Source organism: Molossus molossus, unplaced genomic scaffold (genome assembly GCF_014108415.1).
Source record: "Molossus molossus isolate mMolMol1 unplaced genomic scaffold, mMolMol1.p scaffold_m16_p_15, whole genome shotgun sequence".
Lineage (NCBI taxonomy): Eukaryota > Metazoa > Chordata > Mammalia > Chiroptera > Molossidae > Molossus > Molossus molossus.
In genome coordinates, this window is record NW_023425350.1 from 54,784,429 (window position 1) to 54,809,240 (window position 24,812).

At 49.9% G+C, this 24,812-nt stretch overlaps 1 protein-coding gene across 3 annotated transcripts in view; it reads left to right on the top strand.

The window, feature by feature from the left end:
- TET3 (tet methylcytosine dioxygenase 3) overlaps window positions 1-14,782 on the top strand; it is a 112,563-nt gene extending 97,781 nt beyond the window's left edge. For all 3 annotated transcript variants that reach the window (XM_036263169.1, XM_036263170.1, XM_036263171.1), the window contains 5 exons: window positions 420-570; window positions 3,184-3,273; window positions 3,801-3,938; window positions 11,643-11,979; window positions 12,619-14,782. In XM_036263169.1, the coding sequence (XP_036119062.1) occupies window positions 420-570; window positions 3,184-3,273; window positions 3,801-3,938; window positions 11,643-11,979; window positions 12,619-14,393 (2,491 nt within the window). In that variant the 3' untranslated portion in view covers window positions 14,394-14,782. The remainder of the gene's footprint in view (window positions 1-419; window positions 571-3,183; window positions 3,274-3,800; window positions 3,939-11,642; window positions 11,980-12,618) is intronic.
- The last annotated feature ends 10,030 nt before the right edge of the window (window positions 14,783-24,812 follow it).

Below are 24,812 nucleotides of genomic sequence, written 5' to 3' on the forward strand. Positions count from 1 at the left end.
TTTGTGGATTAAGGGTTGAATTGTAATGTCGGTGTTTATTTAAAGGCCTATCAGTGGCCTTTAAACCCCATCTTCATGTCATTCCCCTGTCTGTGTGGTCCATGGTAGAGCTGGTCAACACATTCAAGTTAAGATAAAGTATAAACCTTACTGAGTGTTTGACGAGATTCTTGGCCACCTCTCTCGAGCAGCCCATGTGCTTCTCCCAATAGCAGACTCAGGAGTGGGAGCAGAACAGGCTGCAGAGAGCTGGCGCTCTACCCAAGGAAATTTGGGAAAGGAGTTGAGGGTGGAGAAGGTTGTGGTCTTAGTCATGGGAGTCCATGGATAACAGGCCTCAGGGCCTCCCCCTGAGGGAAGATGAAGATTCTAGAACAAAAAATAATGTATCTGTGCCTCACTCGGGATGTGTGTTGCAGCCGGACCTGTGCTTGCCAAGGCAAAGACCCCAACACCTGCGGTGCCTCCTTCTCCTTCGGTTGTTCCTGGAGCATGTACTTCAACGGCTGCAAATACGCTCGGAGCAAGACACCTCGCAAGTTCCGCCTCGCAGGGGACAACCCCAAAGAGGTGAGGAGCTCACTGGGACCCCTCCCACTCGCCACGTCCCACCTGCTGTGTTTAATTGTCCAAGTGGGAGGAGGGGTTAACATGCCACGACTCAGATGTACAGAAAAAAGATCTTGCCTCCTATTTTTTAAAACTGATCTTACTGCCCTGGCCAGTCTGGCTCAGTGGTTAGAGCGTCGGCCTGCGGTCCCGAGAGACCCGGGTTCGGTTCCCGCTAAGGGCACGTACCTCGGTTGCAGTTTGTCCCCGGCCCTGGTTGATCGTGTGGGTGGCAGCCACTCGATGTGTCCCTTTCACATTGATGTTTCTCTCTCTCTCTCCCTCCCACTCTATCTGAACAAAAAATGGAAAAATGTCCTCGAGTGAGGATTATAAAAAACAAAACTGATCTTACTTTGCTGGGAAATAAGGCAAGAAATACGTGGAGAGTGCAGCGAGGGAAAAATCAGGCTGCTTCTCACAGGTGCTTCAGACTCTTCCCCTTCAAAACTGTCTCTAAAGTAAATCTTCAAATTTCTCGTCAGAATTTGACCTGTTGAAAGGGTAATTTCTTCCCTCCATTCTTCCCAAGACCTCTTTCTGGGTCTGGGACGTGCAGCAGGAAGAGGCCTCTGGTCCTCGGGCCGGTCTCCGGGCCAGTGCCGGGCTTCCGAGGCATCCCTCATCCCGTCTGGTGCCAGGAGGACATTTCTGTGCATTTGTCCAGTTTTCTCCTTACCAGGGGCCTGGCCTGCTCCTTGGACACTGGGCTGCCATCCACACGGTACAGCCTCTGGGTGTGAGGTCTCTCTGCACTCTCCTCATTGGAGGCCAGGTCTCCTTCCCAGCCCAGTGACAACGAGACAGGGAGCTTCCGGTCTCCGCTGCCCGCTGTGCTCAGGCTGTGGGAACCAGGGGCACTAGGTCAGGTCACCTCCCACTCTGTTGCCCATGTGACGAAGGCCGCCCAAGAGGTGGTTTCCACTCAGAGTTCTAAATGCAGAGAAGGTGCAGGCCTGTCTGCACTCCCGCCTCCCTGCCTCCCTGTTGCCTGAGCTCCTACAAGGGTGGCATTCTCGGTCCCTTTGCTGGATTCCAGGCAGCATCTTGACCCCAGCCATTATGTCTCAAATCTCTCCAAGCTCCTCGAACCAGAAGGGCCTCCTCCTTTTCCTCGGGCAGGGATTCCCCTGGGACACATTTGTTCTACACCACAAATAAACTTCTGTGCTCAGACTTTCAACTTTGCTTTTCAGAAGTAAAAGGAAGCATTTTCAAATTCAGAACCCCCTTTTTCTTGCAAGCCTGGCTGTTAGACCGCTGTGTGAGCTAGTCTGATAGTCGGATTTGACACTGGACTTTTATTTAGGACAGCACCCACCCTGCCCAGAAGCAGCAAATGCAGTGGCTTCAGTGAATACAGAAGCCCCGGGGCCACCGAGAAGTAGGAGTTACCGAGAATGAAATGCATTGGTTTCCCTTCCCACAAATACTTCCCCTGTTCCATCAGCTGCCGTTTCCTGTGCACTTACTAAGGGCTGGACGCTCTGCCCAGCACCTCAGCTATCTCAGTTAATTTCACGACGCCCTGATGCCCTAGGCACATTGTTCCTTACTTAGAAGCCAGGTGAGGCACAGGGCTTGCCCAAGGCCACATGGCAGTAACGGTAAAGTCGGTTTTAAGCCCAGGCTGGGTCCCCCCAGAGCTTAGGGAGCCTCGCCTTACGCTGTGCTGGTGGCAGCCAGGGGTGCAGTTGTGGAGGCAGCTGTTGGTCTCACTCTTCCATCTCTAAGTCTATGAACTTGGGGTCTTTTCTCTTCCCTCTTCCTCCTGCTTTCTTCTATGAACACTCTGCTAGGAGCCTCCACAGGCCTCTTTGCTACCCTCTGGACATCTGGGACTTTGTCCCAAATGTCTGCGGGGGCTGCTGCTTCGTCCAGGGAGCAATGCCGGGAGCTCCGTGGCCATGGGAACGCTCCCTGCCGTCCAGTGCGGGAGCCCCCGGGGCCGCAGGAAGCTGGGCGGCATTTGAAACGTGGCTATTGCGACAGAGGGACTTTTATTTCATTTTCATTACAATTATTTACATTTCAGTAGACACACATGGTTTGTGACTAACACAGGGGTATAGAGGACGGAGCTTTGAAATCTGGGTATCTGGCTCAGGACAGGCTCGGATTTCTGTGCAGACCTTGAACACCCTCTCAGCCATCTGGGCCTGTCTGTAATGCGGGAAGGAGGATCCACACTCGTTGCTGGTGCTTTCGCGTGCCCCTGCACGCCCTGAGCTGAGGCTGTGTGGCACTCGAAGGCAGGAGCCATTTTTGTGTGGCTCGAGCAGCACTGGGCTCCATGAACAGTAGCTTAGGGTGACCGGGGTGGCTTTTCCTGGTGAGCTTCAGTGTCTCCAACTTCCAACAGGCCCAGCACCGTAGCCCTCACAGAGGGAACGCTGTGAGAACCCGGGGCGCCCTGCTTCCTGTCCCCTCACGGAAGCCCAGCGGCGGTGACGCCCAGTGTGCGGGCGGTCGGGGGTCTGCGAGCCTGCTGGCGCCCAGTGTGGGGCGGCCGGGGGTCTGTGTGCGGGCGGCCGGGCAGCTGCTCTGCATGTATGACCGCTCTTCTCTCCACAGGAGGAGGTGCTGCGGAAGAGTTTCCAGGACCTGGCCACGGAAGTCGCTCCCCTGTACAAGCGGCTCGCCCCCCAGGCCTACCAGAACCAGGTAGGCTCCTGGGCCTTTCTCTGACCCTTGAATAGGGAACTGGGGGTGAGCTCTGTGCTCCTCACTGGACAGGCCCAGCCAGAGATGGAGCAGCGATGTGGTTCTCTGAGGCCCCGTTTTCACCCCACAGTGACTGCACCCCAGACCATCTCTCCTCCTTCATCCCTGGTCTTCATCCCCGTCCATCCCCTCGGGTCTGGTTTCTCTTGATAAGGCTTCACTTTCTCTCCCCCATCACCCATACTGCACCTTGAACCTAGGGTGTAGAGTACTCCAAAGCAAGAACCATTTCTGTGTGTTCTAAGGGGCACATAAAGGCCCCCCAGACGAGGTGAGGGGGACTTGAGATAACCCAGGAGGAAGTAATTATTATAGGGGCCTCAGCCAGAAACCCTCCATCCTGCAGCCCAAAGGCAAGGCAGCTGTGATCCTTAACTTCCCTTCCCCAAGATCTGGCCTACCCAAGTACATAGTCAAGGCCACTCACCTCAGGTCACGAGAGCAGCTGTCCTTGGTCATCCACACAGGTGACCAATGAGGAAATAGCAATCGACTGCCGCCTGGGCCTGAAAGAAGGGCGGCCCTTCTCGGGGGTCACGGCCTGCATGGACTTCTGTGCCCACGCCCACAAGGACCAGCATAACCTCTACAACGGCTGCACAGTGGTAAGAAAGCCTGTGTCCTGCCACAGCCCCACCCATGGGTCCATTGGGGTGGGGTGGGGGGGATAGTCTGTGCAGACAAGTGGGCTCAGGAAGGGAGGGACCTAGAGACAGCTTCTAAGACTCCGGGACTGGCCTGCCAGACTGCCCGCTTCTGCTCTCCTTTCTGAGAAAATACTCACCAGATGCATGGACAGAGCTCATGAGTAGGTGAAAGCTACAGAATGCAGCCCCTCGGGCACCTAGAGCGCCCCCTGCTATCCCCCATCCCGGTATCTAAAGTGTGGTTCCAGGTCTCTGTGGCACTTGGACTGAAATCCAAACGCCCTCTCTGTTCATTCATTGAGCAGATGCTTACTGTGCCCGGGTACAGCTCTAGAGCCAGGGAATTAAGTGCACAAAGTCCGTCCCAAGTATGTGACATACGGTTTGGTAGCGATAAAGACTGTGAGGAAAAGGTGAAGGTGGGTAAGGGATGAAGTGAGAGGAGATATTTTAGAGACAGAGCGGCCTCTCTGAGGAGGGGCCCTGGAGCTGAGACGTGAATGAAGCAAGAGTAAGGAGCTGGCTGTCCGGAGGTGGGGTGCTCCGGGCAGAAGGACCAGCACAGGCAAAGGCTTGGGGGAATGAGGGTGGAGGGGCAGCCAGGGACCAGGTCACAGGGAGCCCGGGAGGCCTGGCAGGGCTGTGGGCTGTGCTCTGAGTATGATGGGAAGTCCCTGGAGGGCTCTTCAGCTGCAGTGGTAAGATCTCATTCATAAAGGTAGACACTCCCTTGCTACTGCAGATTAAGAAGAAAGTACATGGGGTGGGTGGGAGAGAATCAGAGGAAGGCCATGTGGGAGGCTGGGACGGTTGTCTGTGCCAGAGGTGACAGGGCGTGGGCAGGAGGGTGGTGGTGGGGGTAGTTGGACAGATTTTGAAGATGGGGCTGAGCCGTTTTGGGGCACTGGATGCAGGATGAAAGGAGAGAAGACTGGAGGGCTACTCCAGGGTATTTAGCTTGAGCAACTGGGCAAATGTTGGTGTTATTTACTGAGATACCGAATAATGGGGGAAGACCAGTTTTGGGGTGAAAAATCAAGAATTCTGTTTTGAGATGCCTGTTAGATGTCCAGGTGGAGATGTGGAATAGGCAGGGGACAGGAGAATCTAGGGAAGTGAACTTGGGACTGGAGTGCATGTGGTCCATGGTTAGAGCCACAAACCTGGATGCAGCCAACAGGAGTGACTGTGGAGGGAAGGTTCGGGCTTGAGTGGCAAGCAGGGCCGGTGGTCCGTCCAACCCAGAAGGTGTGAGGCCAGCTCTCTTCTCTGTGTTTTAACTGGGTCCTGGGCAGACAGGGCTCCTGAGGGGCTGAGGATGTGGCAAGGGCATCAGCACACTCATCCAAATGGGGGCTCCCAGAGTCTAGAGTAGCTTGTGTCCCCCTGGGGATTAATGACCCAACCCTAGGATTTCATTTCTCCAGTTCCAGACTGAGAAGCAAGAGGGGCCAGGCTCCTCTCTCTACTCTGTTGTGAGGCTTTCTAGCCGAAAGAGAGAAGGGGGGGCCCTCTGGGTTAGGGGAGGGGTGCAAGGCAGGGCAAGCACCAGGAGGAAGGAGCACGGGGAGCTTATTTGTATCTCAGAGCTTCCAGAGTTTGGGGTGAAAAAAGTAAACTTTTCCCAAAATGAATAGTATATTTTACTAATTAACAACCATGCGTTGTAAAAAAAAAAAAAAAAAAAGTTTTTTAAATAGCATGAGATAGTATAAATAAAGTAAAACTTGCCTGAAATCCCATAGAGATAACTAATGTTAGCATTTTCATGACCATTCATTCAGACACTTGAATGTGTGTGTGTGCGCATGCATGTACAGTTATATAAGTTTCACACAAATGGGATCACATTATATGTGCATGCTGTTCCATGACCTGCTTTTCTTAAGGATGCGTGGTGGACAGCTCTCTGTGTCAGTGGCTACAGGCGTTTACTTCAGCATGTTCTGGGGCATCATTTATTTGACCCTTATCAATAGACTTTCCCTCTGAAACCACAGGGAGGGGCCGTCCTCACAGGCCCGTGCGGTGCTGTGGAGTCTCCCTGAGGTCTCAGGGCAAGGCCAGTCACAAGCTTAGCAGGCTTGTTCTTCAGCTTACTTGGCAACGCAGGGTTTTCTCAGCCTTTTTAGCCTTTGCCTGCCTGCGTGGCAAACGTACGACCTGACTTCGATGTGTGTTTATTTTATTACTAGAGAGGTTGAACATCTTTTCCTATCTTTCTTGCTTGTTTTGATGTCATCTTTGTGGCTATCCTACTTATGTCATTTACTTATTATTGTTATTTGTAACTGGTTATTTATTAACTGTTACTTTTTGGCTGTATCGCTGACATTGGTAAGGCACCTCCATGTCAGGGAGAGAAACACAGTTCCTGTCAGACCTCATCCTTCGCCTTTTCCTTTGCTCTGTTGTTTGTGACATTGAGTGTTGTGTTAGAGAATAGTAGGGAGCAGGGCTGAAAGTGTGCTGGGGTCGGGTCAGAGCAGAGTAAGTGTGGAGACCCACCCAAGCTCTGGGGAGAGACGTGCTGGGTGTGCCGCACGGCACCGAAGGAGAGGCTGCGGATGGAAGGGTGAATGCAGTTGATTCCATAACACTGTCCGGGAATAAAACACCATCATCAAAATCGAAAGGCCAGTACACACTGGAAAACAATATTGGTAACAAGGCAGGGGAGTGATACAAAATTATATAAATTATAAAAAATGAGTAACCTCATATTTTATAATCTCAAGCCGGTTTGGCTCAGCGGTTAGAGTGTCGGCCTGCGGTCCAGAGAGACCCGGGTTCGGTTCCCGCTAAGGGCGTGTACCTCGGTTGCAGTTTGTCCCCGGCCCTGGTTGGGTCGTGCGGGTGGCAGCCACTCGATGTGTCCCTTTCACATCGATGTTTCTCTCTCTCTCCCTCCCACTCTACCTGAACAAAAAATGGAAAAATGTCCTCAGGTGAGGATAAAAAAAAAAGAGTAGTCTATAAAAATGGGCAGAAAGCATAAGACTTACAAAAAAAGAAAGACAAAACATTGTATTAAAATGTACCTAGGATTTGTTTTCATCAGGTGTGATGAGACATAAAGACAGAAATGGTTGTCGGGAAGGAAGAAGTTGATACTCGCAGAGCCCTAGAAATGAGAGGCACAGCAGCCTTGCAGGCCTCAGGGGAAGCCCCGCTCCCGCAGGGGCAGAAGCAGTGTGGGAGAGCGGGGCTCAGAGCCTTTATTGGGGGATTTCATAGGAAGGAGTGGGTGGGGCAGGGTAGGTAAACTGAGTACGTTTAGAATTAGTTTGAATGATTTCTGTGGGCTGAGGGCTATAGGGAAGGTCCCCAGTTGCCTATACCTGGGCCTGGAGTGATGTTGGGCAGGGGGAATATTGGTATGTGAAAGTTTGATAACAGAGGATGGACTAGGGTGTGGGGCTGAATTGGTTAGTTTGTATATCAAAGGTGTGCTCACAGGGGAGTTATTTGCTGTCTCTAGGAATTAGCTGGCCCCGAGAGGGGTGCTCCCTTCAGGATCAAGGCCCCAAATGCCAGAACATCAAGAATAAAAAAATTTTTTTAAAAAGCCCTGGCCGGGTGACTCCATTGGTTGGAGAGTCGTCCTGTACACCAAAAAGTTGTGGGTTCAATTCCTGGTCAGGGTGCATACCCAAGTTGTGGGTTTGATCTCCAGTTGGGTGCATACAGGAGACAACTGATCGATGTTTCTCTTTTCCATAGATGTTTCTCTTCCGCTCTCCCCTTCCTCCGTCTCTCATGCACAACCCCGACCAGGACTGGGGATTGAATCTGCAACCCAGATATGTGCCCTTGACTGGGAACGGATCCTGAGGCCCTTGTCCTCAGGCCAACACTGTAACTGCTGAGCCAAACCGGCCAGGGCCCTTCCTCTTTCTCAAATCAATAAAAACATCCTCGGGTGAGGATTAGAAAAATATTAATAGTATAGAAAATAAGAAATGCTAGTCCAGCCCTGGCTAGTGTGGCTCCTTGGTTGGGTGTCATCCTGTTCAGCGAAAGGTTGCCGGTGTGATTCCCACTCAGGGCACAAGCCTAGGTTGTGGGCTTGATCCCCGGCAGGGAACGTGCAGGAGGCAGCAGATTGGTGTTTCATTCTCACGTCGAAGTTTATCTCTCTACCTCTTCCTTCCTCTCTAAAAAAAATCAATTAAAAATATGTTTTTTAAAAAAGGTAAAATAAAAGACGGTCAACCCAAGAGTAGAGAGTAAAGCTCCCACTGCCCCCATCACGGGTCCAAGCAGCTTGGGCAGCCCGAGAAGGGGCAGTGGCCAGGCAGCCCAGGTGGGATTCTCGGCACGTGCCCACCTGCTGCCGAGATGCCCAAGAGGACGCTTAGCTCTGCTGAGGGGCAGGGGTGGCGAAGGAGGAGCCCAAGAGGAGATGGGTGAGGTTGTCAGTGAAACTGCTCCTGCAAAAGTAGAAATGAAGGCAAAAAAGGTGACAGGAAAGGATAAATCTACAGACACAAAAGTACAAACAGAAGGGGAAAGGGAAGCAAAGGGGAAATGGGGCAAAGTGGTTGACCAGGAACTCAGAGGTCTGCCTGCGGAAAACAGAAACTAGAAACAAGGGAGTCCAGCCTGGGATGAAGCAGGAACAAGAGAAGTCTGATTAATATCATGTATATGGCCCTGGCTGGTTTGGCTCAGCGGTTAGGGCATCGGCCTGCGGTCCAGAGAGACCTGGGTTCGGTTCCCGCTAAGGGCATGTACCCCCGTTGTCGTGTGGGTGGCAACCACTCGATGTGTACCTTTCACGTCGATGTTTCTCTCTCTCTCTCTCTCTCCCCCCCTCCTGCTCTATCTGAACAAAAAATGGAAAAATGTCCTCAGGTGAGGATAAAAAAATATATATATATATCATGTAGCAGTGTTCCTTGTCTCCCTTGTACAATCCAGGGGAATGTTTTTATCAGCTGTTTTGTCAATACAAATTGTTTAGTAGCTCTAGAAATATTTTTAAGAGGGCGGGGATTCAATCTTATTCCTTTTTTTGTTTTTTTTTAAAGAGCTAAAATCATTTACTGGTTGTTTATTTTTGGTATAACCAGAAAATAATGGGATATTGAATATGAGAGGCTTTGTGACTGACTTGGGTATCAGCTTAGCATTACATAGAGGGGAGTGGTTTTTATATTTTATAATATAGAGCATACTAAGTGGCAGTTTGGAATCAGTCATGCATTTACTGTGTCTTGAATGTTTTAAATTACTTCTTATCCCGTGTTGTTAGTAGAATTGTTTCCTGAAAAAACCACTCCTTGATCTTGGCTGTCCCTGTCAGACTTCTGTGCATCCTGTAACATCTTTGGTGTGGTAGTCCAGTTTCCCTAGTAACTTTGTTAATGTGCTCTAAAGGTTGAAAATGTGTACATGATATTAGATTGTGGGACTTTGACGTAACAGCATATCAAACGTTTGAAGATATTGGTACTTGGATACTCTAGTAAGGAAAATTGGCCTCCAAATTTTAAGCTGGAAAGTCACTGGAATAACTGTTTAGAAAAGAGTCACAACCACATGACATTTTAGGTTTTTGGTAAGTATGCAAGAATTGCATACAAATTGAAATGTCCGTGTACTTATCCTCAGAATAACCAATAAAATCTCAATTATGAAAGAAGAATAAAAAGAATAGAGCCTGGCCGGTATGGTTCCGTGGTTGAGTGCTGACCCATGCACCAAGAGGTTGCCAGTTCGATTCCCAGTCAGGGCACATGCCCGGGTTGTGGGCCCGATCCCCAGTGGGGGGCGTGCAGTCGGTGGCCAGTCAGTGTTCTTTCTCATTGATGTTTCTCTCTTTCCCTCTCCCTTCTCTCTCTGAAATCAATAAAGAGAAAATAAAAAAGAGAGAGTAAATGAAAGAAAAAAAAAATCAAACCTTGTTAGTAATCAGAGAAATGAGAACCAACAACGAGATACCTTATGATAATGAGCAAAAAGTTTTTAAGAAATTGGTGACAAAATTATCGGCAAAAGTATAGAAATATAGAAACTCACAGTCGCCAGTATGGGTTAAACACTGATAATTATTGTGGAGGGTAGTTTAGCAATATGTGGCAGTTCTATTTCACAGTGTTTATTCTGAGGAATTATCTTAAAAATTTTAGCTAAAAATTAAGGTATTGTGTATGATGGAAAAATTGGAAACAAATTTAAATGGTTAACGAAGGGTTAGTTAAGTAAATAAATGCATCAGTACAGAATCAGCTCCTAAGTTATATTGAAGGAGAATATTTCATGCATAAGAAAATATTCATACTATATTTTTTAAATGAAGTTATTAGAACTACATGCATAACCTGATCTGATTTAATTATCTGAAAGTGAGTGTGTGTATGCATAATGACCAAAGTGTTCACAGTGATTATTTCCGGGTGGTGGGATTATGGTGCAGATTTTTATTTCCTTTTTGCTGGCCTAAGTTTCTGCAACCAGCACATGTAGTTTTTAATAAAAAGGAAAAGTATTTTAAGAGTGAAAGGTGGGCCCTCGGCCGGTTTGGCTCAGCAGTTAGAGCATCGGCCCATGGACCAGAGAGTCCTGGGTTCAGTTCCCGCTGAGGGCACGTACCTTGGTTGCAGTTTGTCCCCGCCCTTGTTAGGGTTGTGTGGGTGGCTACCAGTCGATGTGTCTCTCTCACATCACATCGATGTTTCTCCCTCCCTCCTGCTCTATCTGAAGATAAATGCAAAAATGTTATTTGGTGAAGATTTTAAAAAAAAAAAAAAGAGTGAAAGGAGGCCCAGTGTTCAGGGCAAGGAGGAGAACAGGTTATAAGATTTAGCACAATGGTCATAATGCTGGTCTGGAGGGCAGAGTACCTCTCCCAGCCCTGACCCAGCCCGCTGCCAGCCATGTGACCCTGGGCCAATCACCTCATTTCCTCTCAGCCCTTTTAAGAGCACATGAGCCCAGCTGGTGTGGCTCAGAGGTTGAGCATCATCCCATGCACCAAGAAGTCACCTGTTCAATTCCGTCAGGTGTGGGCCAAAGCCCCAGAGGGGAGCATGTAGGAGGCAGCCATTCTATGTTCTCTCTCATTGATGTTTCTATCTCTCTCTCCCTCTCCCTTCCTCTCTCTCTAACATCAGTAAAGAAAAAAAAAGTTTTATTTTTTATTTTTATTTATTGTTTGCTTTTATCTTCAGATAGAGTGGGAGAGAGAGAGAGAGAGAAACATTGCCGTGAGAGAGACACATCGAGTGGTCGCCAACCACACGATTGGGAGCCAGGGACAAACTGCAACCAAGGTATGTGCCCTTAGCAGAACCAAACCCGGGACTCTGGTCCGTGGGCCGACGCTCTAACCACTGAGCAAGTTGGCCAGGGTGGAAAAAAAATTTTTTTAACTAAATAAATAAATAAAAATAAAAGTGATACTGTTAAAAAAAATCACACGAGACAGTGTGAATGGACATGCTTTGAAAGCTCTAGAGCAGACTAAATGTTAGTGGTCTGCACTGTTACTCTGTGCTCCGGGACAGAGGTACTTTTTGGACACTCCGAGTGGTAATGGGGAGCATCAGAGTTGAGTGGTTGGCTGGTCTGGGCTGTGTGGGGAAGGGGTGTCGCTCAGCCCCTCCTCCCAGTGCCAGGCTCCCCAACTCTGCGCCCCTCCCTCTCTCCGCGGGGCAGGTCTGCACGCTGACCAAGGAAGACAATCGCTGCGTGGGCAAGATCCCCGAGGACGAGCAGTTGCACGTGCTGCCCCTCTACAAGATGGCCACCACGGACGAGTTCGGCAGCGAGGAGAACCAGAATGCCAAGGTGGGCAGCGGGGCCATCCAGGTGCTCACCGCCTTCCCCCGGGAGGTCCGGCGCCTGCCAGAGCCGGCTAAGTCTTGCCGCCAGCGGCAGCTGGAAGCCAGGAAGGCAGCGGCTGAGAAGAAGAAGATTCAGAAGGAGAAGCTGAGCACCCCGGAGAAGATCAAGCAGGAGGCCCTAGAGCTGGCTGGCATCTCCACTGACCCAGGTATGTGTTGTGGGCACCCACCGGGCTGGCATTGGTACTGTTGGGTAGTCAAGTTAGAACTCCAGACAGAAAAGTCCTGGGGTCCCCTCTCAGTCACCTGGGCCATCCCTTTATCTGAATTTTGTCAGGGTGATGGCTACAACAGCCCTAGAACCCCAGACCTGGTAGGAGATACCCCGGGGCAAGTGCAAGGAGGTCGATTTATGCTCCCAGAGAGGAACTGGGGTTCCCCTCCAGCTTGCCGGCTCCCTCTCTGAGAGTCTGGAGGGTACCACAGCTCAGGCACATGGGCTGCAGTGGGGGCAGCAGAGCGGGCCACGCTCCTTCCTCCTGGTCCTTGTCCCTGCAGTGGCAGCACCAGGGGAGGTGCTTCAGCGAGGACTTCGCAGTCCGCTGGGTGGGGAGGAGGAGATGTGACGCAGGGGTGCCATGGGCTCTGTGAACCGCCTCCGGGGTTTCAGCGGGTCTGGGGTCCGTGCTGAGGGCATCCAGAACCAGTCCAGCCTTGCTTGTCTCCCATGACCTGCAGAGGACACTTCTGAGGGTGGGCTGGGGGTTCCATTGCAGTCCTCCTGCCCAGGGCCTTACCGGCTGTGGTTCTATCTGCTCCTTCCCTGTTTCGCCCCCTGTTCTCCCCAGGCCTGTCTCTGAAGGGTGGATTGTCCCAGCAGAGCCTGAAGCCCTCGCTCAAGGTGGAGCCACAGAACCACTTCAGCTCCTTCAAGTACAGCAGCAACACGGTGGTGGAGAGCTACTCGGTGCTGGGCAACTGCCGGCCTTCCGACCCGTACAGCATGAACAGCGTGTACTCCTACCACTCCTACTATGCACAGCCCAGCCTGACCGCCGTCAATGGCTTCCACTCCAAGTACGCTCTTCCGTCGTTCGGCTACTACGGCTTTCCATCCAGCAACCCCGTCTTCCCCTCTCAGTTCCTGGGGCCTGGCACCTGGGGGCACAGTGGCAGCAATTGCAGTTTCGAGAAGAAGCCAGACCTCCACGCTCTGCACAACAGCCTGAGCCCGGCCTACGGTGGTGCTGAGTTTGCCGAGCTGCCTGGCCAGGCTGTTCCCACGGACACCCACCACCCCACTCCTCACCACCAGCAGCCTGCTTATCCAGGCCCCAAGGAGTATCTGCTTCCCAAGGCCCCCCAGATCCACCCAGTCTCCAGGGACCCCTCTCCCTTTGCACAGAGCTCCAACTGCTACAACAGATCCATCAAGCAAGAGCCAGTAGACCCGCTGGTCCAGGCTGAATCTGTACCCAGGGACCCGGGTAAGATGGGCAAAACACCTTTGCCCGAGGCATCTCAGAATGGTGGACCCAATCACCTATGGGGACAGTACTCAGGAGGCCCAAGCATGTCCCCCAAGAGGACTAACAGTGTGGGTGGCAGCTGGGGTGTGTTCCCACCAGGGGAGAGCCCTGCCATCGTTTCCGATAAGCTCAATTCTTTTGGGGCTGGCTGCCTGACTCCATCTCACTTCCCGGATGGCCAGTGGGGGCTGTTCCCTGGTGAGGGGCAGCAGCCAGCCTCCCAGCCTGGAGGACGGCTGCGAGGCAAACCGTGGAGCCCCTGCAAGTTTGGGAACAACACCTCGGCCTTGGCTGGGCCCAGCCTGACTGAGAAGTCGTGGGGGGTCGGGGCAGGGGATTTCAACTCTGCCCTGAAAGGCGGTCCCGGGTTCCAGGACAAGTTGTGGAGCCCCCTGAAAGGGGAGGAGGGACGGATTCCAACTCCAGGGGCCAGCCAGCTGGACAAAGCCTGGCAGTCCTTCGGCATGCCCCTGGCCTCCAGCGAGAAGCTGTTTGGGGCCCTGAAGACCGAGGAGAAGCTGTGGGATCCCTTCAGCCTGGAGGAGGGGACTGCGGAGGAGCCCCCCACCAAGGGGGTGGTGAAGGAGGAGAAGAGCAGAGTGGAGGAGGAAGAGGAGGAGCTATGGTCTGACAGTGAACACAACTTCCTGGACGAGAACATCGGTGGCGTGGCCGTGGCCCCCGCTCACGGCTCCATCCTCATCGAGTGTGCCCGGCGGGAGCTCCATGCCACCACGCCCCTCAAGAAACCCAACCGCTGCCACCCCACACGCATCTCGCTGGTCTTCTACCAGCACAAGAACCTCAACCAGCCCAATCACGGGCTGGCCCTCTGGGAGGCCAAGATGAAGCAGCTGGCGGAGAGGGCACGGGCGCGGCAGGAGGAGGCCGCCCGGCTGGGCCTGGGCCAGCAGGAGGCCAAGCTCTACGGGAAGAAGCGCAAGTGGGGGGGTGCCGTGGTCAGCGAGCCCCAGCATAAAGAGAAGGGGACTGTTCCTACCCGGCAGGCGCTGGCTGTGCCCACAGACTCAGCGGTCACCGTGTCCTCCTACGCCTACACGAAGGTCACTGGTCCCTACAGCCGCTGGATCTAGGTGCCGGGTGCCAGCGTACCTCAGCGTCGGGCCCGGCCCGAGCTGCCTCTGTGGTGCTTTTGCCCTCACACCTGGGGGCGGGTTGGGGGTGCAGAAGTCTTTTTATCTATATATACATATATAGATACGCATATATATGTATTTATGGTCCAAACCTCAGAACTGACCCGCCCCTCCCTTACCCTCACTTCCCCAGCACTTTGAAGAAGAAGCTACGGCGGCTGTCGGGTGATTTTTTCGTGATCTTAATATTTATATCTCCACATTGGCTTTCCCCCCCCTTGTTAGGGGGGGCTTTTATTTTCTCTTGTTTTTAAAACTCTATCCTTGTATATCACAATAATGGAAAGAAAGTTTATAGTGTCCTTTCACAAAGGAGTAGTTTTAAATTCCATTTAAAATGTGTATTTATTGGATTTTTTAAAAGCGACAATAGTAATGGTAAAGGATGGTCAGGAAAGGCCAGAAGTGCTCATTCCCGCCCAGTCCTGCTGGGCCCAGTGCGCCTGGCCCTCCTGGGGCTGACGAGGCTCTCTCAGCCATCAGCCCCTCACGAGCCAAGCGCAGACTGTCGCTGCCCAGCCCAGCCCTCCGGCAGATGCGCCTTCCCCTCGGGAGGGGGCCCTCAGGATGGCTTCTGTCCTCTCTGGTAGGATGGGAGAATCTGTAGAAAAACATCTGGGGTCCCTTTTCCAGGCACTGGCTTGGAGTTGGGGGAAGGGGCAGGGGCACCCCGGGCCAGGCACCTGAGAGGCTGACGTAGATTTCCCCAGAAACCAGGTTGGAAGTAGACAGCTTCAAGCTTGCTAGTCACCACACTGAATCCTCTCTGTCCGTTATTTATCAAGTCACATGATGTCAAGGTTCCCTAGGCAGCACCTCGTGATGGAGCTGGAGTGGAGAGGCTCTTCGGAGCCTTTTCCACCAAGTCAACAAGCCAATGAATAATACTGGACTGAAGGAATTTGTCTTATTGGCAGTTTAAAAAAAATGCCCCAAAGTCCATGCTGATACTGAAAAAGGGCTACTGTATCTTTAAAAACAAGAAGTTGAACCCAAGCTGTGAAAAGCCAGCATTGCCCTGTGTGCAGCGCTGTGCAGAGCCTGGTGCTGTAGTATCGTGCTGGGACTCCCTTGCCTCCGGGGCAGGTCCCGTCCTGCGGAGCCCAGCACACCAGTGTAACAGCAGTTAACGCATCTCCTGTTCCTGGATTTTCACATTGGATAACGGTGCATGCCTCACACCTGAGCCCACCCCCATGCTCTCGTTTGGGGAGTGGCCCTACACTTAACAATTTTAAAATGCAAGAGTCAAACGTTTTCAGCTGGTAGCTATGATTTTCCTCCCTAATTGGTGCCATTTCTCTATTCAGTCATTTTCTCTTTTCCTTCCTCCCCTCTCCACCCACTTTAACACACTCGTTCAAAAATTCTGGTGCATTTGTTCAGTTCTTTGAAATGAGAATGTGGTGCTTAATTTTCATAACGCGGTTGAGAGAGGTTGGGCCTGACAGGTAGAAGCAACATTCATGGACAGCGAGTCACACTTCTCGGAGCGTTTGTTTGTCCTGTGGTGGTAGCGGCAGTTCCATCAGGGTGGATGTGCGGTGAGGGGGGGGCGTCATCAGGACGCGGGGGGATGTGGCCACACGGTGAATGACAACCACGCCCCGAAATAAACGTCAGATATTTATTGAGCAGTTTTATTCAGATGTGGGTCTTCTTAAAACGAGTTTAACAATCAGATGACGATGCTAAAGGCAAGTTCCTGAGCTTCCAGGTGCCTTGTGTGAGAGCTGAGACCCGACCCGCTGGGTGTTACTGTAGCTGTTCCAGAGCCCTGGCGGAGGGTCGCTGTAACACGTCCTGAGCATTTGTGTGGTCTGGTTTTAACTGTAAATAGCGAAAGATTTTTTTAAGCACTTTTGCCTAGATTTAAACAGCAACTTGAAAAAAAAAAAAGTATGTTTTAACATGTAATTGTGGGAGAAATTGTAAATAGTAGCTGAATATTTAACGTGCTTTGTCTATCCTTCACTTTTACCATATTCTGTAAAGTTGCATTTATTTTACAGGACAAAAATGAAATATTATTGCTTTTGAAATAAATACCCAAGAGCTTATCAGGATTTAGAATTATTCAGAACTCAGATTTATAGGAAAATCTCTGACCTTCAGTTTGACAAGCTAAAGGAAGCAGAGTCTTTAATGAGCATGCTAATTTTCTAGTTTGGAGGAAGAGTTGGGTCCTTTAAATGCTATTTTGCTTATCGCATCAGTACTTTTATGCAGGTCTCATTTGACTCCGTGCTTAGGTAGATACGGGGGTGCCTTGAAAACTTCATTTTAAATGATCTTAAGCAAGAAGTACAATATTTTACGAAACATTTTGGAGAATGTGATCGTCTGTATGACCCGGGAAAGCCCCAGGTTGGCTGTTGGTTTGGAAGGTCCCGAGTGTAACCCAGGTGATTCTGATACTTGGCATGTGTGAATCTTCCTGATGTATGTTAAATATACTCTCCCTCGTCACCCTTGGGTAGCAAAGCCATTAGAATCTAACGATTAGATGAAAAGAGAATTCAATACAAGCTCAAAGCATGCGATGTCTGTCCTCCTCCCTCCCCTGCCCGCCCCCAGGTCAAACAGCCTTCGGTGCATCCATTTCTAGATTAGCAAACAGGCTGCCGAGAGGGGAGTCCAGAGGCTGGACGTCCCCATCCCTGAGAATGGCGGTTCAGAAACTCGGTGGTGCCGATGCCGTGCTCAAGCCCAGGCTGATTTGTACACACTACATGTTTAACCTACCTCAAATCTCAGTCATTAAAATTAGCATGCTTTAGACGAATATTTAAAAAGTAACTATGCACAGCTCTCTATCCCCCCTTGCTGCTGAAGGTTTCGTAAAGAGAAAAATCAAATTTTTATTTTTTACTGGCACTATCATTTTTTTAAGCCCGAAAGATGATTAACAGACATTTTTATCATGAGAAGAAAAATAAAGCCATTGCAACTAAAGAACCTAACAGCATGACCAAGTTTTAAGAGTAATATTATAGCAACAGAAAACAATGGAGTCTTCTGGTCATCTCCCCAGTGTGCCCTGTCCACAGACACCATCCTCATGCAGCGCCGACAATGGGTTCCTCTCGTCCCCCTCCCGCCCCCCGCCTTTTGTGTGCAAGGGACGTGCTCGCAAAGTTCTGTGCTAAGATTTCTAACATAAAAATTGCTTCGCGGCAGGTTCTCACAAAATAACTGGTGCTAGCTCAAGAAACCATCATTTAACCATCGGAAATCTTGACGAAAGGTGTTTCATGGATCTTGAGGTGTTCTGTTTTCGTTGTTGTCGGGTTTGTCTTTCGGCAGGGCCTCAGTTCCCCACTGGCCGGCCTCGTGGGCACTGCTTTGCCTTCTCACCGAGGCGACAGTGGTGTGCCTGGAAAGAGGTCATTCCCGGCCGCTCGGTCCTCCCACCAGCTCTCTGGGATACACAGTGTGCAGAGCAAGGGGTTTCCGAAGTGCTAAAAGCGAGGAAAGAAGTAGCAGAGCTTAATTGTTTTGTACTTAACAGCAGTAGGTGTGTGAGGACGGTTGACGACGAGTAGTTGGTGACCTGATTTCGTTGAGAGAAATCCCACCAGACTTGGGACAGTGAACCACCACCAGATCTCAGACCAAGGCAAAGCTGGTGGAAAAGTGAAATGACATCCCTGATGTGCCTCAACCAAGTCTCTTTCCTTTTGTTACTGAAGTGTGTTTTATGGACTAGGAAGCATTTTTATGAATTGAAATAGTCTAAATAAAATGGTGCTATGGTGTTTTAATGTGACTGTCCCTGATCCTGTCCTGCTGAGGTGCTATCAAGGTTCTGAAACCGCAACCAACCAAAAACAAGGTGGGCTCCAGTCTCTCTCGGCTTCTTTCCCCTCCCTATTTTGGTGCTGTCTCCTTAGACCTCTGTTGACCGTGCTATCACCTGCTCCGAGCAGTATTTCTGTTTTGGTTTCTTGTTCTTCCCTTGGTGGCCAAACACGGAAAGGCAAGTCGCAGAGGCAGCTAGCTCCCTGCCCACGAACGGGAGCGGGCCTGCCGGGCTTGGCTGGTGCTCTCGCTCCACATCTGTCTTCTCAGGCCTAATGAGGAAGGAAGGGCTTTGTTTTTTCTTTTAGGAAGGGGAGTCAGGTTCTCCTGCCTCTTCTAACATGGCATTCTCATAGCCAAGGACGCACGTTCTCCTGCAGCCCAGGGCGCCAAGTAGACCCCTCTGAGAGTCCCAGAGGTGCTCTGCATGCCAAGGCGGACCAGAGGACCTCCTTCCTCACCAGCACTGGCCAGGGCATGGTGGGCAGGGCTCCTTCCTTGGCTCCTCATCGCCTCGGCCCCAGTGTTGCTTCTTACTCTCATCGGTGACCCCTCACGTTCAAGCTAAAGGAAGGAGCTTTTTTGCTCACCCGATGCCACTGAGGCTGCTTTTTAGTTGGTGCTATTCTAAATTTCTTCTTGGGTCCACAAAAGTTGATGTTTTAAAAACTCAACAGGAAGCTCCATTGTGTGTCATCCACTGTCACAATAATTTCTTTTAAATACCTCAAAAACGGGACGACATGACAACTTCGGTAACATAGATTCCGTGAGGGTCGGATACCTGCAGCTTTGTCCATTTGATGATGTACTTGACCTCGAAGAATCTGGGGTCATTTTATGTTTCATTCTTCAGCAGTTAACATGGCAGACTGCCCAAAGGAAGGAGCATGGTTGACTTGATTTCGTTTTCTTTCTAAGTGTTGCTTTTCAGTGAAATGTGACTCTCCTGTGCCCATCTCATTGAGCTTTCGCCGTCATTGTTGCTGTCCAATGAAATGACTCCCTCAAAACCTAAATTTATCAGCCAGCTGCATCTACACCAGTACATGGCCAATTTCAGCATAACCCTGGACCAAAATGATGAACACTTTCTGAGGTGCATGCCCCAGCATAGGTTATACAGTCCCACACCCACACTGCAAAGGTTTGTCTGCGTGCGAGGTCCCTGTCTTGGTGCTCCAGCCCTTCCTCCCGCAGGGCGCCGGCAAGAGCAGAGCAGTAGGCTCCCCCCAGCGGACCGCAGCCCAGAAATACACGCCAGGTCGAACGTTGCTTTCTGCCTAAGAATCAGTGAGTGATTTGGCCTACTTTCTTGTTTGCTTCTATTCTGATATCAGGGATGCTTTGTGTAGTGGTATTATTTGCTCTTTTCTCATTTTGACTACCCATCATTCAGGGATAATGTGTCACTAGTCACATGGGGATTTAAAACTTACTATTTGGCTCATCTGAACATCCACATTTTCTTGGTTCCAATACTTTTTTTTTTTCTTTCGAGGGGAAAAAGGAGGAGAAAAACAGGAGTGCTGTCGTTTCTTTTTCACGTACTCCAATTTAAAAAGAAACAAAGGTCACATCGTGGCGTATACATGCATCTGATTTAATCTAGAATCCCTGTAGCTTTCTGATGTATTTTATTTCTTCTCTCTTTGAATTCCTGTTTGGTTACTTGGCTTCCAATGGAGGTGAACTTAACAACCATACTTGAATATTCCGTCTTGACTTTGTAACTGTGGCTACTTGAAATGAAGTTTATCTGGGGTTGATGGATGAATGGTAGATTTTTGCAATGTCTCAAGGCAATAGGATGTGTATTATTAAACTGTAGATATTCTTAGTACAGTAAATTTATGCTGATAATTTTATTTTGTATAATTTTTACCTTTTTGTTAATATTTTTCCTCCCACTTTATTGGTTTGCCTCCTGAGCTACCCCTCCTTACCCTCCCTTCTCCCCCAGTGTTTCAGTAAATTTAATTTAGGGTGCCTAGAAATTGCAAGTATGTATTCTTTTTTGATTTGTATTTTATTATAATTTACACAAACAACTGGGTTTGTGAACTGTATTACTCCTGGTATCTTTAAAATATTGTGGGTGTTTTAATAAATTTTATATTTATTTTTTGCACTCAAATTCAGTGTGGGTTCTTCTTTTTTTCCCCTTGAAGCAGGCCCAGAGTGGGGTGTTTGAGGTCCACTGTAATCCACTCTCACAGTGTGGATTTGTCGGCGAGAACGGCACCGGGAGGCAGACCCGTGGAGGCAGACCGGACCTCGGTTCAGCAACCTGGGTACCTGAGTTCTGGCTAAGAGAATTCAGAGCCAAGGCTCAAACTATAAGAGAAAGTTTATTTAGAAAGTCACAGAGGTAGAAGAAGTGGGCTCAGGAGACAAGTTACAGAAGCAGAAGATGGGCCCTTGGAGCTTAGGAAGGAGAAGTGTGTGAGGGTAAAGGACACGGTCCCTGGGGCAGGAGAGGGGAGGGGAAAGCCCCTGTGAGCTGGCGCACGGGGCCTTCAGGAGTGGGCATTTTAGGGGTGGTCCCAGGGGAAGATCTCAATAGAATATTCATCTAGGTGTGTCCTTTCAGGATCACGGTCACCACTGATTGAACGGTGCCAGGGCAGGGGGTCTTCAGTCAACACAGCTGCTTCTGAGGTCAGCCTTGACCTTGCTTGTCTGGTTTTGCTGCTTTTCTGGGCCTGGAGCTAAAACACCACTGAGGCCTAAATGTATCTGAGGTGGGCCAGAGCCTCATTGTTCGGGGAGCTTAATGCTTAAGGGCTGTTCTCCAGCCCCCTTGTTTGTTGCCTCTCTAAGGGGACCTAACCCAGGCATCACCAGCAGCACGCCAGGGAGGATCTGAACCGCATGACCAGAGATACGCTAGGGGGGGAAAGTTACTCTGGGGCGAGGGCCTTGTTTCCCCAGTGGTGCCCGTTGCTAGGCACCCAGGGCTTTCCGCCTGGTGACCATCTATACCTGGCCCTTCATCCTTGCTCTGATCTTGTCCAACTGTAGATGGTCGATGACAAACGAAGCCCTCTAATGGCAATGATTGAACCTGTCCTTGTCTCCTTCTGCCACCTGCAAAAAGTAATGTTTGAAAGCGACCAGCTATTGAAACTATAATGGGGAAACAGAGATGGCCTTTTTCTCATGCGTTCCTCCTTTTTGCTTTCTTTCCCTTTTATCTTAGTTCCCTTTTTTCATTCAATTTGGAGACCATCACCCCCCCACCACCACCACGTTAAAGTTGTCACTTCTAATGTTATGTTTGCTAAAGGATCACTAATCTTGCTCCAGTCTGCTGGCCTGAACCCCATGGCTGGTAGGGGGCCCAGATCAGAGCCTTGCTCCTTGTCTTTGGGGCAGGGAGCTTTCCCATGAGATGCCATGCTTGGGGCTACCTCTCAATTCAGATTGCCAATCGTGGCTGATCTCGAAAAGGGGACTGTAAATCAAGGAAAGCAAAAGAGAGAAGGACACTTGGGAGGGGAAACTGGGCCCCCCTGCTTGAAGCATCTGCCTGAACGGAATCCGACATTCCAGCCATCCACAAAGACCTCCGCGTTCTTTCCGGTTGATGCCAGCACCCTGTCAGGTCACTAGACAAGAGCCCGCCTGAAGGCATCGGAACGGAAACCCCACAACCCAACAGGGCGCCAGATGACAGGCGCAGAAGCCTTCGTCCCCATTTCGTTTCCCTTGCAACGGAACCCCTGGACGTGCCCTGCTCTCCGGGCTCCCCATGCACGTTTGCGTGTTTTACAGAAGTGGGTCACACTGTGTTTGGTACACTGCTGCTTTTCCCTGACGTCTTTGTGTGGAAAGAGCCCCAGTCCTGTCCCCTCCCAGCCCCTGTTCTGTGGGCCCCGTTTCCAGGGCCGGAGGTGAGGACCAGGAGACTCCTGCTTCTGCAGGAGCTGACTCACCACTGGGTGACTCTGAATATGCCTTCATCTCTTCGTGTACAAATCCCACGTTAAATATAGAAAAATTAGAAGACTGAAGTTTTTTAATTTTTTTGGAAATCCCACAACAAGAGAACCACATATTGGTTGCAGACTTTTTCTGAGTGTGTGAATATAACCATATATGTACATACACTTTTATTGACTAAAATTTTTTTTGTCTTTATTCATATTAGAAAGAGAAAGGGAGAGGAGAGAGAAAAACATAGATAAGAGAGAACATTGGTTGGCTGCCTCCTGCATGCCCCCCACTGGGGATCGGGCCCACAACCAGGGCACGTGCCCTGACCAGGAATCGAACCAGCGACCTCTTGATGCATGGGGTCGATGCTCAACCACTGAGCCACACTGGTCAGGCTGTACATACACTTTTGTGGGTTTTTTTGTTTGCTTTAATCCTCACCTGAGGATACCTTTACATTTTATCTTCAGATAGAGCAAGAGGTAGGGGAAGAGAGAGAGAAAGAGAAACATCAATGTGAGAGAGACACATCGATTGGTTGCCACCCACACGACCCCAACCGGGACTGGGGACAAACCGCAACCGAGGTACGTTCCCTTGGCAGGAATTGAACCTGAGACTCCTTGGTCCGAAGGCCAATACTCTAACCGCTGAGCAAAACCTGCCAGGGCTGTACATATATTTTTTTTTTTTTAATTTTATTTTTGTTACAGATGTTTATTTTTTTACCCCATTGACACGCTCCTCCCCATCCCCGGCTTTGTTGTCCATGTCCATTGGTTATTGTACATACACTTTTAAATGGAATACTTTTTGTAATGTTTTTTTCATTTAATATATCTTTAAATACCAGTGATACCTAACTACATCTTTTTAGAGTTGTCTTATGGAGATGGAAGCATTTAATCCACAATATTATTGAACTCTGAATCCCAACTTGTTACCATTGCAAACTGAACCAATCTAAATCTGCCTCCATCTAAGTCCCACCTGCTGAATTTCTCTCTACTCTGAGAAGCATACCAATGAATCCCCGAGCCACACGGCCACATCCTCAATTCCCTGAACCTCCTTGTGACATAGCTCCAGACCCTGTTCTACTCACCCTGTCCCCCTGTCTTTAACACCAGAGCATCCTTATGTTGGGATTTCTAGAAATGAACACTTGGTCCCAGACGGGATCTGGCTGTCCTCCGCCAAGCACAGACACCACGGTTTAACTTTTTAAGCAGCTGAGTTGTGCTGAGGGCTGTGTGGCTCGGTGGAGAGGATATAGTTCCCTCACTTCCCAAGTGGGTGATGTGAGATGAGCCGTTTCATCTCATTTTCTTTGTCTATAAAGCAGGCTAATGATCCCACATAAGAGTGATATGATGATAAAACAACAACTGCAATAAAAGTTGCACGCATTTGGGACAAGGCAGGTGATAGAAGCTATCATTATCACTCATGACATATACAAAACTTTAAAGCACTTGCTCTGGCTGGTTTGGCTCAGCAGTAGAGTGTCGGCCCACAGACCAATGAGTTGCAGGTTTGATTCCAGTCAAGGGCACATATGTCGGTTGCGGTTCATCCCAGGTCCTGGTTGGGTCATGCAGGAGGCAGCTAGTCGATGTGGCTCTATCACAATCGATATTTCTCTCTGCCTCTGTCTCTCTCCCTCCCTCCCACTCTATCTGACAATAAATGGAAAAGTATCCTATGGTGAGGAGTAAAAAAATTTTAAAACTTTAAGGCACTAAAGTGTGCAAGACTAGTTGTAAACCACATAGTGACTTATGTGAACTACGGCCTAGCCAGGTCCTCCAACCGCAGCTTTTATACAACTCATCTTGTTCTTAATTCTACACATAGCACTTGAAATTTAGCCACCTTTTTAAAAAAAAATAATATTTTTTTTACTGATTTTAGAGCGAGAGGAAGGGAGAGGGAGAGATAGATGAGAGAGAACATTGATTGACCGCCTCCTGCATGCCCCCCACTAGGGGTTGTGTCCACAACCTGGGCATGTGCCCTGACCAGGAATCCAACCAGCGACCTCTTGGTGTGTGGGTCGACGCTTAACCAATGAGCCACACCAGCTGGGCGAAATTTAGCCATCTTAAATGGACTGTTTACCTCGTCCTCTCTCCTATTTTGAATCTTAATTTTGTCAGCATTGGTTTTCCCTCCCCAGCTACGAAAACTTGCTCAACAACCTTATCCCAGTTTCTTCTGCTGATGCCCTTGTAGGCCTCTTAACCTTGGAGAGATGTCAGTCATCTTTAGTCTCCCAGGTACTGAAAGTAACAGACACTCACCCTCCTGTAAGAGGAAATGAATCCTTTCATACCCCCGAGGCACGGTTCTGCTGAAAATACTTTCAACACACATAACCCAGGGCATGTTCCGTCAGAGCCATGACCACCATAGAAGACACGAGGACCACACACACGACACCATCCAAGCTCATCGAAGTCTACATCTTTCCACCACCATCCCCACTCCTACCACCCGAAGCCTTGGCAGATACCCGCTCCACTCTGCCGACAAGCTCAGTGCCAGGCCCCTCTGTGGGTTGCCCTGCCCTGTTTCCCTTCCCTACACTGCACACATCTTCCCACATTTTCATCT